Source organism: Mustela nigripes, chromosome 10, assembly GCF_022355385.1.
Source record: "Mustela nigripes isolate SB6536 chromosome 10, MUSNIG.SB6536, whole genome shotgun sequence".
In the NCBI taxonomy this organism is placed as follows: Eukaryota; Metazoa; Chordata; class Mammalia; order Carnivora; family Mustelidae; genus Mustela; species Mustela nigripes.
Window position 1 is genome coordinate 1,765,911 of NC_081566.1, and position 14,145 is coordinate 1,780,055.

At 47.2% G+C, this 14,145-nt stretch overlaps 2 protein-coding genes across 3 annotated transcripts in view; both read right to left on the reverse strand.

The window, feature by feature from the left end:
* F5 (coagulation factor V) overlaps positions 1-6,712 on the reverse strand; it is a 68,949-nt gene extending 62,237 nt beyond the window's left edge. Inside the window, exons 1-2 of the mRNA XM_059412408.1 lie at positions 6,593-6,712; positions 3,420-3,502 (exon numbers count right to left, since the gene is read on the reverse strand). The gene's annotated coding sequence lies outside the window, so the exon portion shown is untranslated. The remainder of the gene's footprint in view (positions 1-3,419; positions 3,503-6,592) is intronic.
* A 2,918-nt stretch (positions 6,713-9,630) lies between these two features.
* The window catches only part of SELP (selectin P), a 42,631-nt gene continuing 38,116 nt past the window's right edge, over positions 9,631-14,145 (reverse strand). For both annotated transcript variants that reach the window (XM_059412410.1, XM_059412409.1), the window contains exons 16-18: positions 12,251-12,281; positions 11,179-11,234; positions 9,631-10,321 (exon numbers count right to left, since the gene is read on the reverse strand). In XM_059412410.1, the coding sequence (XP_059268393.1) occupies positions 11,180-11,234; positions 12,251-12,281 (86 nt within the window). In that variant the 3' untranslated portion in view covers positions 9,631-10,321; position 11,179. The remainder of the gene's footprint in view (positions 10,322-11,178; positions 11,235-12,250; positions 12,282-14,145) is intronic.

The following is a 14,145-nucleotide window of genomic DNA, read 5'->3' on the forward strand; positions in this document are numbered from 1 at the left end:
GGTTAGCTCCTCCATCAGCCCGATGGCCTGGGTCCCAGCAGTGATGTGGGGGAAGGGGCCACCTACCTTGTGGTCCCAGGAAGGTAGCACAGAGTGTACCCAATTTCATGCGGCTTTGGAGTTGAAAAGGACAACATAAAGTCAGCTAATCCTATCCCCTGCGCTCGGGTGCATATGAGTTACAGAAAACAGGGAAGCCCAGTGTTGTACTAGTTCAGAACCCCTTCAGGGGCAAACGTTTCATACCCTTCCTTGAAAACACTCAGAGTTGACACTCGCCATTTCAAAGCCCCAGCCTGGATTCCCAAAAATGAGCCCAGTCCCTGCACTTGTCCACATGGCTGCAAACCTCGATGCAGGGACCCCTCCGGACCCCCAGTCCTATGGCCTCGCCCCCACCCACAATTACAGTGACTTCTGGGCTCAGGCTGTAGAAGTGTCACTTGACTCATTCGCACAAGGCTCAGCTGGAATCACACCCGCCAAGAGCCGGAAACGGGGAAAGGTGCCAGTGACCCAGAACCAGGCTGGGAATGGGGCAGGTCACAGAGTTGGTGGCCGTGTCTGAACCCGGAGCTTCACAGGGCTCACCCCGGACTTGCCGCACTGCATCAGCTACAGACAGACATCAAGATGAACAAAATACTACCCTTGCCTTTCAAGGATTCATAGTTAAGTAACTTTACGAGTTCAGGAAGAAGCTGCTTTAAAATGGTGTTAAAATGCCTCAGAGTTCTCGGAAAACAAATGTGATATGAGATACACAGGGGTCGGTAGAGAGGTGAAGTTTTAAGTGCACAGGGTTTAAACGTAAATTAATGATCAAGGTCTACTTGTAATTAATGAGGTTGAATCAGGAAATTTCTACAAAAGCTAATAATCTCAAAGGATTTTTAAAAAAAAGATTTTACTAATTTATTTGGTAGAGAGCATAAGCCTGGGGAGCAGCAGGCAGAGGGAGAGGGAGAAGCAGGCTCCCTGCTCAGCAGGGGGATCCCAGGACCCCGGGACCATGACCTGAGCCGGAGGCGGCCGCTTCACCTACTGAACCACCCAGGCAAAGGGTTCTGATCACGTACTCTCCTCTCCAAAAACTATCAATGACTCCCTCCTGCCCAGAAGATAGTCCCCAGCCTGGCCCTGGCCTTTCTAACACAGTTCTCGGCACAGTGGCTTACATGGCCCAGACATTCAAATTCCGTTAACTTGGCAAAAGCCACAGAGGAAAGGCTCCAAACACCTGTCCGATTCCTCTTTTTTCCAGGCCTCGTGAGTGTGTTTCCCAGCTTGTTTTCCCGTTGCACAACTATAGTTTAATTTAGTTAAATATTTCTTCAGCATCGGCTGTCCGTACTAAGCTTGGAACCAGAGCTCTGAGCACGAAGAGACTCTGACAGAGGACAGGAGATCCTTCAACTTCCCGCCCACAGTGACCAACTGGGTTTTCGTGGTGACCTTACTGTCTGTTGCCTTGCTGTTCTCCCTGAAGGTGACCGCTCTTCTTCCTCAAGCTGAGTCCCTCCAACTCTTGCGTCGCATCATGTCCTACTTCTTCTGAGTCTGGCTCCGGCCAGGACTCTCCCTCCGATGTGATTACCCTCCCCTTTTCTACGGGATACATCAAGTCACTGTATTCTTGTTTGTAAAAGTCCAAAATATACTGACGCCCCTCCTTCCCTTCCAGAACCTCCCTGTCTCTCCTCACATGAGGAGCCAAGTTTCGGGGAACCGTTTTCTCTAAGTTCCTCCTTCACCTCCATTCACCAAGGGAAGTGGCGCTGGTTTTGGAAAGCAGGGAACAGCTTCAAGGGGGTCACTAAGCATCCTCCTAACGTCGAGTGGGAAAAGAACTGGAAAGAAACCATTGGTTCTGGCATCTCAGAGTCATGGGTGCTATTTTCTGAGAGTCATTTTAGCGGACTTATATTACAGAGGGTCAGGGAGGAAACAGTATTACAGAGAAAGGAGCGGAGGGCTCATGTGGGGAAATGGCCCTGAAGGAAAGGCAGGCAGTCGAGGGGAGATTTGTTCTAGGAAGGGGTGGGCCTGAACATAGTTGCGTTTTGTTTTACTGTTGTTGAGTTTTGGCTGAAAGGAAGGTTCTAGCCAAGGAAGACTGAGGACAAAGGGAGATCAGAGGAAGCAGAACTAAACAGTTTGCACAGAGAGGTAGAAGGATGAGTCCGGGGAAGCTGACCAGTCTTCACTTGGTTAGTACGGAAGGACGAGTGAATTACTGACCAGGCGACCCAAGGGAGGAAGTTCTCTCTTTATGGCCTCTACCATTCCTGGGAAATATGGTATCATACTCAAGAACCCCAAAACCCATTTAACCCACTTTCTTTGATTAAAGGGGAGATCAGGAAAGGGGTATTGGGGCGGATCCATCTGGTAAGGGTCTGACCTGAGTTCAGTCATGATCTATCTCAGGCTCAAGGAGGCTTTGGGTTCAGCAGGGAGTCTGCGTCTCCTGCTCCCTCTGCTCTCTTCCCTCGCCCTCCCCCGCTCATGCTCTCTCTCTGTTCCTCAAATAAACAAACACAAACTTCAGGAAAAAAAAAAAAAAAAAAAAAAAAAAAAAAAGAGGAAAAAAAAGAGATTTTTCTTTGAAAAAAACAGCTGTTGTATACCTCACACTAAATAAAAAAGGGGAAGAGGGGCGCCTGGGTGGCTCAGTCATTGAGCGTCCACCTGCGGCTCAGGTCATGATCCCAGGGTCCTGGGATTGAGTCCAGCGTGGGCTCCCTGCTCAGCAGGGAGCCTGCTTCTCCCTCTCCCACTCCCCCTGCTTGTGTTCCCGCCCCCTCTCTCTCTGTCAAGTGAATAAATAAAATCTTAAAAAAAAGAAAAAAAAACAGGAGAAGAGATGGGAAAAACCGAAGCAAGAGAACCAGCCATGTATGATTCCTCTGAATGAGTGTAGGGAGCCGGCCAGAAGCAACGACACTTGCCAGGGTTCAGCTGCGCTCCATGAACTAGACCGTCAGCTCCAGGAAGGCAGGATGTGGTTCTGCCTTGCCAACTGGGGCGTCCGTAGTGCCTCTTCAATGCCCAGCCTGTAGCCAGTGCTCAAGAGTACTTTGTTCAATAAGTGAATAAAATTCAAACTCTTAAACGCTTTATTTAGCTTTCTGATCAGTGTTAAAAACAGCCGGCTTCGTGAGCACAGCCCCTCAGGCAAGAAGGGACCTCTGGCTTCATGCTTTGCTGCCACTGTTTTGAAATTCTCAAAAATGTGAATTCCGGGCTCCACATCTTCATTTTTCACTTACCCCCACAACTTAGACAGCCCGGACTGCTTAAAAACAACAAAAGCACTTATTTCTAAAAAATGTCACCAAACAGATACTTTAGATAACCAGGGATAGCAAATTTTCAGAGATTCATCTTTAAAACTGAAGAATGTACTTCCAGCTTACCTGAAGTTTTGGATCGTGGTTTTTCTTTCAGAAAATGTGGTTCATACTCTCTGTAGACAATTTTCTTAAAGAAAGGATTCGAACTAGAAATCAAATACAGAAATTAATTTGAGAGCCATATACATCTACATCTCACATCACAAAACAAATGGATTTCTCATGTCCTCAGATACGCAGTAGGAAAAATAGTATTTTAATTGCATTTCAGAAACTCAAGGTTTTGAAAATATGAATAATACATGGGGTTAATAAAATAATTATTGATCTCTTTAGGAATATTTTGTTGTGGCAACCATTCTATCCCAACTTAGTCTGCCTTAACTAATCCTTACTCAGAATCCATTTTCTAAGAAAAGAACCTAAGATCATTGTGTGAACCCAAACTTTATGCTTAGATTTTAAATGACTAAAGATATAACCAAATCTTTTATGAATAAATACATGGGCTATATTTTTAATGATGAGTCATATACAGATTTAAATTACTGGGGAACATTATAAAGAATCATTGTTTTGGTGAACCCTGTTTCTAGTTGAGAAGTTGGAGATGACTAATGGAGTTAAAGCCCTGGGCACTCCTACTAAAAACAAACAAACCAAATGAAAAAGGCAAGTCTTGGGAAATGTAAGTCTCTTGTCCAGAGGAGAAACAATGGATAAATGGCAAAGCCAAGACTCAAAGAGGTAAAACCATTGTATTCATGGTAAAGAATTCACAGAAAGGGAGGCAGTAAGAGTGGGACTATTGAACTCTAGAGGAAAAAGAAAAAAAATATATATATATTTATGATTTTATTTATTTGTCAGAGGTCACAAGTAGGCAGAGAGGCAGGCAGAGAGAGAGGGGGAAGCAGGTTCCCCGCTGAACAGAGAGCCCGATGTGGGGCTGGATCCCAGGACCCTGAGATCACGACCTGAGCTGAAGGCAGAGGCTTTAACCCACTGAGCCACCCAGGCAGCCCAATATATATGTTTTTACTTCAATATCTGTTACCACATACCTGTAAGTGACTGAACAAGTTTCCTTAGGGAAGTTTCCAAAAACATTTACTTAAGACATCAGACAAGAATAATAGATATATCCCACCTCTAAAAGTATTCTTCTGCTAATATTAGATGAAGTAAGAGGAAAGATCTTTGCTTTGTGCTGAAATTCACTTTGGCAAAAAAACAGGTGGTTATGTTGATCTCCTTACAGAAAGGATCATTCCGCTGTAGGTGTGGGACACTTAGTACAAGTTCTTAGTTTAAGCAGCTGGATGTACAGGTTAGATTTTTTCATGAGAAAGTACCAGGGGAAAATGACATGATTCGAAGTTCAAAAATCTTGACAGTTGGTCTAGGTTGTCACTGTATGGTTTTGGCTCAAAAACTGACACCAGAAGTATGACTCTTACCAGAATTCTGGAAACTCAACCATAGATCGAGGGGATCAGATCAACAGTCATGGTTCCCTTTGGAGTGCTCCTGTGTAAGTCAGGCTTTTTCTCTATGTAGTTCTGCTTCCAATATTCTGCTTGTTATTTTTCAGAGCTAACTACAGAAGAAAGGACAAACTCCCAAGCATAAGCACGGAATATCCCAGCAAAGAAAGCCAGCATGATAATGTCTGGCCATGAGCAAGAGAAATTAATGTTGGAAAGCCTATGATTTTCTTTGGGGTTTTGGCAGTTCTGTAAGGGTATGGGTATGATCTAGATCACCAACTCAAAAGACAATATTTAAAATGATTTTTAAAAATATTTTATTTATTTATTTGACAGAGATCACCAAGTAGGCAGAAAGGCAGGCAGAGAGAGGAGGAAACAGGTTCCCTGCAAAGCAGAGAGCCTGATGCTGGGCTTGATCCCAGGACTCCGGAATCATTACCCAAGCCGAAGGCAGAGGCTTTAACCCACTGAGCCACGCAGGCGCCCTAAAATGATTTTTTTTAAAGCATTTCTTGGGGGCAACTCAGTGGTTCAGTGGATTAAGTGTCTGCCTTCAGCTCAGGTCATGTATGACCCCAGGGTCCTGGGATCGAGTCTCACATCAGCTCCCTACTCAGGGGAGACCTGCTTCTCTGTCTCCTTCTGCTGCTCCCCCTCCTGTGTTCTCTATGCCTCTCTCTCTATCTCCAGTAAATAAATAAATCTTTAAAAAAATTTTTAAAAAGATTTCTTATTGTTACAAGACCCAGGTAATATGTAATACTGTCCAAAAGAACACAGTTACAAAGTAATTCTTTAAGGGGTTTCATGTTATGCTCTACCAGACTCTTAAAATATTACATTATTTCTTAGGAGATTGCTCTGGTTTTGTAATCCTAAAAGAGGAACTTGTCTTTCACAATCATTTAAATGGTGATGTTTTAGTTAAAAAAAAAACAAAACAAAAAAAAAACAAAACAAAAAACTGAGTCACACTGAGAGGTTTACTAATAAAAAATATAAAAATATAACCAAATGGAAATAGTGAGTCGGTCCTCCAATTTGTTTAATTTCTGGGAAGTCTTGTTTTTAGCCTTTCAATTAGGAAAAACAATTTGTAGTTCAGAAATAGAGTTTTGTTACTTAAGCCACCGTTTCCTTACACCGCGACCTTCCACACTGGCCAGGGCAGACCGGATCCCAGGGGCTAAGAAGTGACAAAAGCGAAGAGTCCCACGAAGTGGAAGAAAAGGTGAAAAACCAGAAACTCGGCATGTCTGTGGCCCGGTGGGCGCTGGAAACCACGGCTGCTCGGCCAGTGCCATGAACAGCCCACTGGACCGCGGACGGTGCGCGCGTCTCCAGCGGTCGGAGGCTGCGGGGACCCGGTGACTGCTCCGGCCCGGGCGTCCGTAAAGTCCCGGGCGCCTCGGACCCGGGAAGGGGCTCTGCAGGGGCTGGGCTCGCGAGGGGGTCGTGCCTGGAGCTTCCGAACCAACGCGCAGATGAAGCCCACGAGCCCAGCAACAAACCCCATCAACCAACCCTTCCAGCCGCGCGCGCAGACGACCGCGCGGAGCCTCCGGGGCACTCTACGGTCAGAAGCAAAATAGCGATTTTGGTTAAAAATGAGCAATAAGTTGTTGGGGTTTTCTGTTTTTGTTTGTTTGTTTGTTTGTTTGTTTGTTTGTTAGCGGTGGAGCTGCGGGAGGCACGTCCCCGCGCGCGGCCGCCGTCCCTCCCCGCAGCCCGCCCGCGCCTCACCTGGGCCCGGGGCTCTCGGGCCGGTAGCTCCAGTCCACGCCCTGGGCCGCCACGTAGAACTGCCGCAGCCGCGCGGCCGCCGCCCCGCAGCAGGCGCCCAGGACCGCCAGGACGCCCAGGACGCCGAGGCGCGGGCCGCGCGGGGCCATGGCTGTCCTGCTCCGGGACGCGGCCGGGCGCGCGTGCACTCCGGGCGGCTGCGGGAGGCGGTGTCCTCCCGCCGTCGGCCGGCGCGGGCCGGGGCTGCGGCCGCGGGGCGGTCCTCCGGGCGAGCGCCCTCCCAGGCGCGGGCTTGGCCAGGCGCGGCGCCCCCGGGACGCGAGGCTCGGGGCGGAGCCGACGGCGGGAGCAGGTGGCGACAGCGCAGAGCCCGCCGGCCCCGCGGCCCCGCGAGGCGCAGGCAGAACCGAGCCCGCGCCGGCACCTGCGGGCGCCCCAGGGCGGCGGCCCCTCCCTCACCACCGCCGCGAACCCCCAGGGGCAAGACGACGTTTGCCCGACGCTCAGCCCACGCCCTCTGCCTCAGTTTCCCTGGGGTCTGGGGGAAGGGTAGCGCCGCGTTAGGGGCACCGAACCGCCGTCCTGTCGGTGAGGACGCGGGGGCGTGAGTACACGGGCCCGAGCGGCCCGGAGCGGGTCTGTGGGCCCGGACCGCTCGCCGGTTCCCACCCCTGCGCAGTTCGGCCGCGGCCGCGGAGGGCAGAGCCGACTCGGTCCCACTTACTGGCTGCGCGGCGTGGGCAGGGCAGGGCCGCGGCGTCTTTCGAGCTCAGTCCCGCGGCCGGCGCGAGGCCGGTAATCTGCAGAGACACCTGCTGGGACGCGAGGGCTCCGACTCCGGGCAGCCCGTCGTGGAGCACACCTGTGTCCCTGGGACTGGGGTTTCCTGCCGCAGGGGCCCCTTGGGTTTCTTGAGGATCTGGCTGTTTCACACTGCCTTAAGCAATGGCGCTACTGGGTTTTTACCCCGAAGATACAGATGTCGTGAACAGAAGGGCCACCTGTGCCCCAGTGTTCATAGCAGCAACGGCCACGGTCGCCAAACGTGGAAGGAGCCCAGATGCCCTTCAACGGACGAATGGATAAAGAAGATGTGGTCCCTGCATACACAATGGAATATCACGCAGCCGTCAGCAAGGGTGAACACCCAACTTTTGCATCAACCTGGACGGAACTGTAGGAAATTATGCTGAGTGAAATAAGTCAAGTGGAGAAAGGCAATTGTCATATGGTTTCACCTATTTGTGGACATTAAAAGGCAGGGAAAAATGAAGTGGGGGGGATCGGAGGGGGAGATGAACCGTGAGAGACTGCGGACTCCAAGAAACAAACTGAGGGTTTTAGAGGGGAGGGGGGAGGGGGATGGCCTGGCCCAGTGATGGATATTAAGGAGGGCACGTATTGCACGGAGCACTGGGTGTTTCACAAAAACAGTGAATCATGGAACGCTACATCAAAAACTAATGGTGCCCTGTATGGTGACTACCATAAGATAATAATTAAAAAATCAGATCTTATTTTGCTATTAATAGAAAACCTGAGAAACCTGAGCATTATTATAACTGTCTGAGACTCCTTCAATCTGCACTCCTCCAAGTTTGTCTTAAAAAAATTTTTTTAAAATTTATTTATTTGCCAGAGAGAGTGAGAAACTAGCAGAGGGAGAAGCAGGCTCCCCGCTGAGCAAGGAGCCTGATAAGGGACTCAACCCCAGGACCCTGGGATCATGACCTGAGCAGTAAACAGATGCTTTATGGGCTGAGCCACCCAGGCATGCTCCCAGCTTCTGTCCTAACACAGTTTGTCTCAATAGATCTGCTACATTGTAACCTGGCACCTCACATGAGGTCTCCATGATGTCGGGCTCCTCCATACTTCACTCCTCCTCCGCACTTCACTCCTCCTCCTGGCTTCCTGCTCCTTTGCTGATATACCCTGTCCGCTTAGAATGCCCAGCCCTCCCTTGTTGCTGAACAGTGTCTGTTCAGAGTCCTCTCTCTCTCCTTAATTCTGGACTCAAACTGGCCTTTTCCATTTAATGAACTACCACGATATTCACATATGATACTCATATCAAATGCCCTCTATTTGTGTGGGTAACTATTGTTTCCCGACTAGATTATAAACTGTTCAAGAGCTCAACAGTGTCTTACTCTTCTGTATCTGTGAGAGCCACAGAAGCGGACAACCGTCAGAATTCCCTGGGTAGCTTTCACAAATTGTAGATTCTTTTTTTTTTTTTTAAGATTTTATTTATTTATTTGACAGAGAGAGATCACAAGTAGGCAGAGAGGCAGGCAGAGAGAGAGGAAGGAAACCAGGTTCCCCGCTGAGCTGAGAGCCCGAGGCGGGGCTCGATCCCAGGACTCTGGGATCATGACCTGAGCCGAACGAAGGCAGACGCTTTAACCCACTGAGCCACCTAGGCGCCCCACAAATTGTAGATTCTGACTCTGACACAGGGCTGGTAACCACTGTCCCATGATACCCAGCGTAGTGATTGGCGTTAAGACAAGCAGAGGTGTTATCAACAGTACATGAGAGAAACTTTAAAAAGCAGTGTGTCCCTCAATCCCAAATTTACTGCCAAAGTTCTTGTAAAATTATTGTAACCTTTAGTTAGACTCTTTCACAATTTTATTTGCATATTGGCCCATGAGTCATTCATTGTGCATGATACCTTTATTGCCTCATATTTCACAGAGACAAGATAACTGTATTGTTTGGCTCTCTACTTTTCACATCAGTTCCAGATTACTATGTAACTTTCAACAATCTAAAAACATGTGATTTAATAAATAACATCTCTTTTTCCTTATAGGATGTTCAAGTGTTGAGGATTTTCTCTGCTTCTCTAATTTTCTGATATTTTCTTCTTTGATTCTGGGGTGGGGTGGGCAGGGATATGGTATATATTTGCTGACTGATTGAAAGGTTAATCTGTACTTGGGACAACGGTAATTGTGCTTTACATCGATGTAAACAAAATGAGGTACACAGATCCCACTGAACAAAACATCAAATAATAGAGCATGGCATTCGGGAAGAATCTTTTTAATTGCACATTTGAATTTTGATCTTGAGTTTCTTTTGGGGAGAGTGACCAGTGAAGGGAAGGGGACACGTGGCTTCCTGTGTTGATTCTTGGTCTTCTGGCACAATGTTGATTCTGGTCTCTATGTTGATTCTGGTCTCTCTGCTGCCTTCCAGAGGCTTCTCTGGAAGTCTTGCAACACAAGTGTAATAGGGCCGCATAAACAACAATCACTGGAGACCCCAGAAGGTCTTACAGAAATTCCCTCAAGTCACAGACACCCCTGCCTTCCAACCAGTAGCGTACGCCTTCCTCCAGTCTGAAAATAAAGAGGCATTTTTATTTTTCCACGGTCCGGTCTTCTGGTAAGCCAGATGCTTCGGTCTCTGGTTAATGAGTCTGTCAAGAAAGGGACAGCAAAACCCACAGACCACGGCAGAGCTCCAGCCCCGGCTTCCGGGGCTTAAGGAAGAGGCAGAGCAGGAAGGAGTGGTGACTGGAGAGTCTGGGCTTGTGGCACAATCCTTCTGCTCTCATCCAGAACTAATCTACAGGAAACCCCATGTCCTTCTTTAACAAGTATTTCCAGAAAACTGCAGCAAACATGCTACAGCTGAAGTCAAGTCTGGCAGGAAGCCTGATGTTCAAAAATAGGATCCTGTAGAGGTTGAGTAAGGAGACCAGCAGGACAGTCTCTGAAAACGAGACAGAAGTAATTAAACTAAATCGATTTTCCTTAAAAGAAAGCAAGCAAGCTTGTAAGCAAGACAGTGAGCGCTCAGCATATTTGTCCCCTAAAGATCCACATAGTCTCTTTCTGGATTCCAGACATTTTGCCATCCAGGCGACGTTCCTTAGGAAACTCCACTACTCACAGAGCTTTTGGGAAGAAAGAAAGTGTCAGATAATTTTTGTTGTCCCAGCAAGTCACAGAGGGAATTGGCTCCATAAAAGCTGGTAAGGGGATCCTAGGTGGCTCAGTGGGTTAAGCCTCTGCTTTCAGCTCAGGTCATGATGTCAGGGTCCTGGGATCGAGCCCCGCATCGGGCTCTCTGCTCAGTGGGGAGCCTGCATTCTCCTCTCTCTCTCTGCCTGCCTCTCTGCCTACTTGTGATCTCTGTCAAATAAATAAAATCTTTTTAAAAAGATGGTAAAATTTTTCTAATAATATGACTTCTGGCCATCAGGCAAGGCCATGGGGTTGTTAATACCTCCAAGCAGCCATTAATGGGAATGTCACACATCCTAAAAATAGTTCTATCTTGTTAGAACATTTCTAGCCTGGAGGAAATGGAAACCCTCATATAAACTTAACTTTCTATTGTCACTCTAGTGACATATCTTATCCCCCAGATGCCAACACAATTTCCTTCAAGTCTTAAAAGCTTAATACATACTTAAAATTGAACTATTTTTATTATATATTATATATATATATATATTATATTATAAACCTATAGTTTAATTATATCAAGAAACATCAAGGTTTAACATTCTTTCTCTTTCCGCTGCTGTTCCATTTCCTTCAAAAATATCTTCAGAGGTAACTTACCTTAAGGACTTGGGTCAAATGCAGCATTTGTAAAAACTCCGTATGTTCCCAGGTGGCTAAGGAAGAGAAATAAAAAATGACCTACTATGCAGTTCTGGTCCCTGCCCACAGTCCAGCACATGCTTCCTGCAGAGACATTGGAGTACCACCCCACCCTGGAATTCTGCTTTAAAAGGAAAACAAAAATAAATGCACAGGAGCTTTCTGAGATCCCACTTGGGAGCTCTGGGTGATTGGCACAGCACTTACACCCACGCAACGTGATCGTTGATGCTCTAGGTACCCAAGTAACCTGCTACGCCTCTTCTTGGTGAGAAGGAATCCTTAGAAAATACCCAGGCTTGATCATCTGCAACAGTTTTCAAAGAATGGTAGTGCTGCCCCCTACAGGTGTTTTTTAAATTTTCATAGGGATCAAGAATTTTGCCCACACATAGTGGGAAAGGGCCAGGGGCACTGGATACTGCAGAAGGCACAGGGCACAAAAGAATTATCCAGCACTCCACATAATTTTAGAATATCTATTCGATATTCCTGTAGGTGAATAACCCCTGAGCCTAGAATTTAATTGCTTTACATATAAATAATATTTTTTGGCATCTTTTAGAATACAATTGCCACGTGAATTGAGGAAGATTATGACAGGTTTTCCAACCCTCTACCAGAGCCATTCATCACTTGAAAAAGTCAGGCTGGTGTCGGCAACAGCTCTGACGCTGTCTGAGCCACGGAGACAAGGTTCCTAACTGTTGGACTTTACGGTTGTTGACCCAAAGGTGCTCACAGCAACGGGCCAAATAATGCCTCGGCTCTAGCGTTTTATTTCCATTGTTTGTCACTTTCCCTTTCATTTCTCCTTTACTTTATAATTAGAGCACTTACTGGTCTTAAAAAACACTATGTGTGGTTTAAATATGTTATCTGAGTATTTTACTTTAGAATTAGTAAAGGGGACAGGGCAAAAACTCTGTTGCAGAAAGGGGGCATTACGTGTAATCATTCTGACATATTACAGTGAATTAAAAAGCCAAACTAGACACATTTACTCAATCTTGAAACAGGTCTATCTTACCTTTGAGGGTTCAAGGGGCTCTCTCCATCATCTAGAATAAGCAAGAAGACACAAATGATCAGTTGAAAAGAAACAAAAAAAACCAGGAGGCGGAGGAGAAAGGTCATCGGTGGTAGGAGGGGCTGGGGAAAGTCGGTGTACTGATTTTCAGATGGGCCCATCGTCAGGCGTATACTGAGAGCAAGCTCTCTCTGAGAGGTAGGACCTCTGCTAGGCTAAATTAAACACTTGACAGTATGGAATCTAAAGTCTTTTCCTCTTTGTTCTCTTCCCATTCAGTGACAATGTCTTCTTTTTCCTCCGGTTCCTGCCTTCAGCGTCTTGTTGAGATCATCGGTTCTTGAAACCCACTACTCTGATCCTTGAGGCCCCCGATCACTGCAACCTATGTCACACCCCCAGCCACCTGTTGGGGCTAATCACACAGACAAATCCACACCAACATAACAAGGGCTGTCTGCCTTCTCTGGTAACACAGGGGAACAGGGCCTCCCATCTTAACCCAAACAATGACGCCGACAGTGGAAACTTTAAACATGGCAGCAGGCCTGTCAATCATCCCATGGATAGATAAAGGGGGAAAGTCATCTCATGGCTAAGTAAATTTCAAAAATATTAGATCAAATGAAGATGAACAAGTGTATTCATTACATTATTATGGAGCCTTCAAGGTGATAATGACTATGTATTTCGAATTTAGAGGGAGTGTATATGCAGCATTTTATTATTATTTGGCCACAGGATCTTAAAAAGGCTAAAATCAGCTTGGGACATGTCAAGGAAAAATCCCCCATCCTCACAAATGAGTTTATTCATTATTAAAGATGTTGGAGGATGGGTGGCTGCTGCTCCCTCTTCATGGACTGGAGGGTTCTCTAGCAATGTCCCCAAACTGAAGAAAGAACTTGGGGGAAATGCAGGAATCATGTGATTCCGACATGGGTATGGAGAGTAGGATCTAGGAGACTAGGAGCCCCTTCTGCAACCCTCCAGGTTTGGTTAAGCACAAATGGCCCACCGAAGGACTGGCTGCGGCTCTCTGGTGGTCAAGCAGAGCATCAGAGCCACGCTTTGTCCTTTGTGCTCCGCACCCCTTCCCGGGAGAGGAACTTTAGAAAACGAGCCTCAGTGCAATGTGGCTCTGTGCATGGAGAGAGCTTCAGACAACAGAGCAAGTGGTTCTGCCGTGGAGCAGTTAAGAACGGTTCTCAAGTCGTCAGTTCCGCGAGAACCCCGTCAGCTACAACGGCCTTACCATTTGAAAATGGTATTTCTATAGGTAAGATTGATGGAGCCATTAGTAGGTATTTACTGAATGCTCCTCTGTGCCCGTCCTAGTTCTTTGGGCACATCCTAGCGCCCATCCTTTGTTCTCTGACATCGCAGTATGTGTGATGTTGGAGGAGCTGGTGCCGCTGTCGGAAGTGGCCATTACCTGTACTGGGGCATCTGAGCTGAGCCTTCCTGATGCCTCAGATGCCCCTAGTTCCCTTCCATGAGAAATGATGAAGAGACACATTAGCTATGAAAAGAGGTTTCTGAACTCATGGCTGAACATTTGGGGCAGACAGACAAAGATTGCTTTAACCCTTAAGAGATGGTTCCCTTCTTGTAGTCCTAGGCCAGACCTCCTTCCCTGATGAACAACCTGGAAAACACATCTCCCTTACAGACGGTCTTCCTCCACTGGGTCACATCCCTGCTTCAGTCCTGTGTCAGCGCCACGCATTTTCATGGGAACGTACAGATGTCCCAGTGTGTCACACCAGGTCATGACTGAGCAGCCGTTCCTTACGTCTCTGGCTTCATTTCTCCCTTCCTCCAGAAGCACTTGATTTTGATTCAGAAGCACTAACTACCTAACGCCCTGGGTCAACAAATGACCATCACGTAAG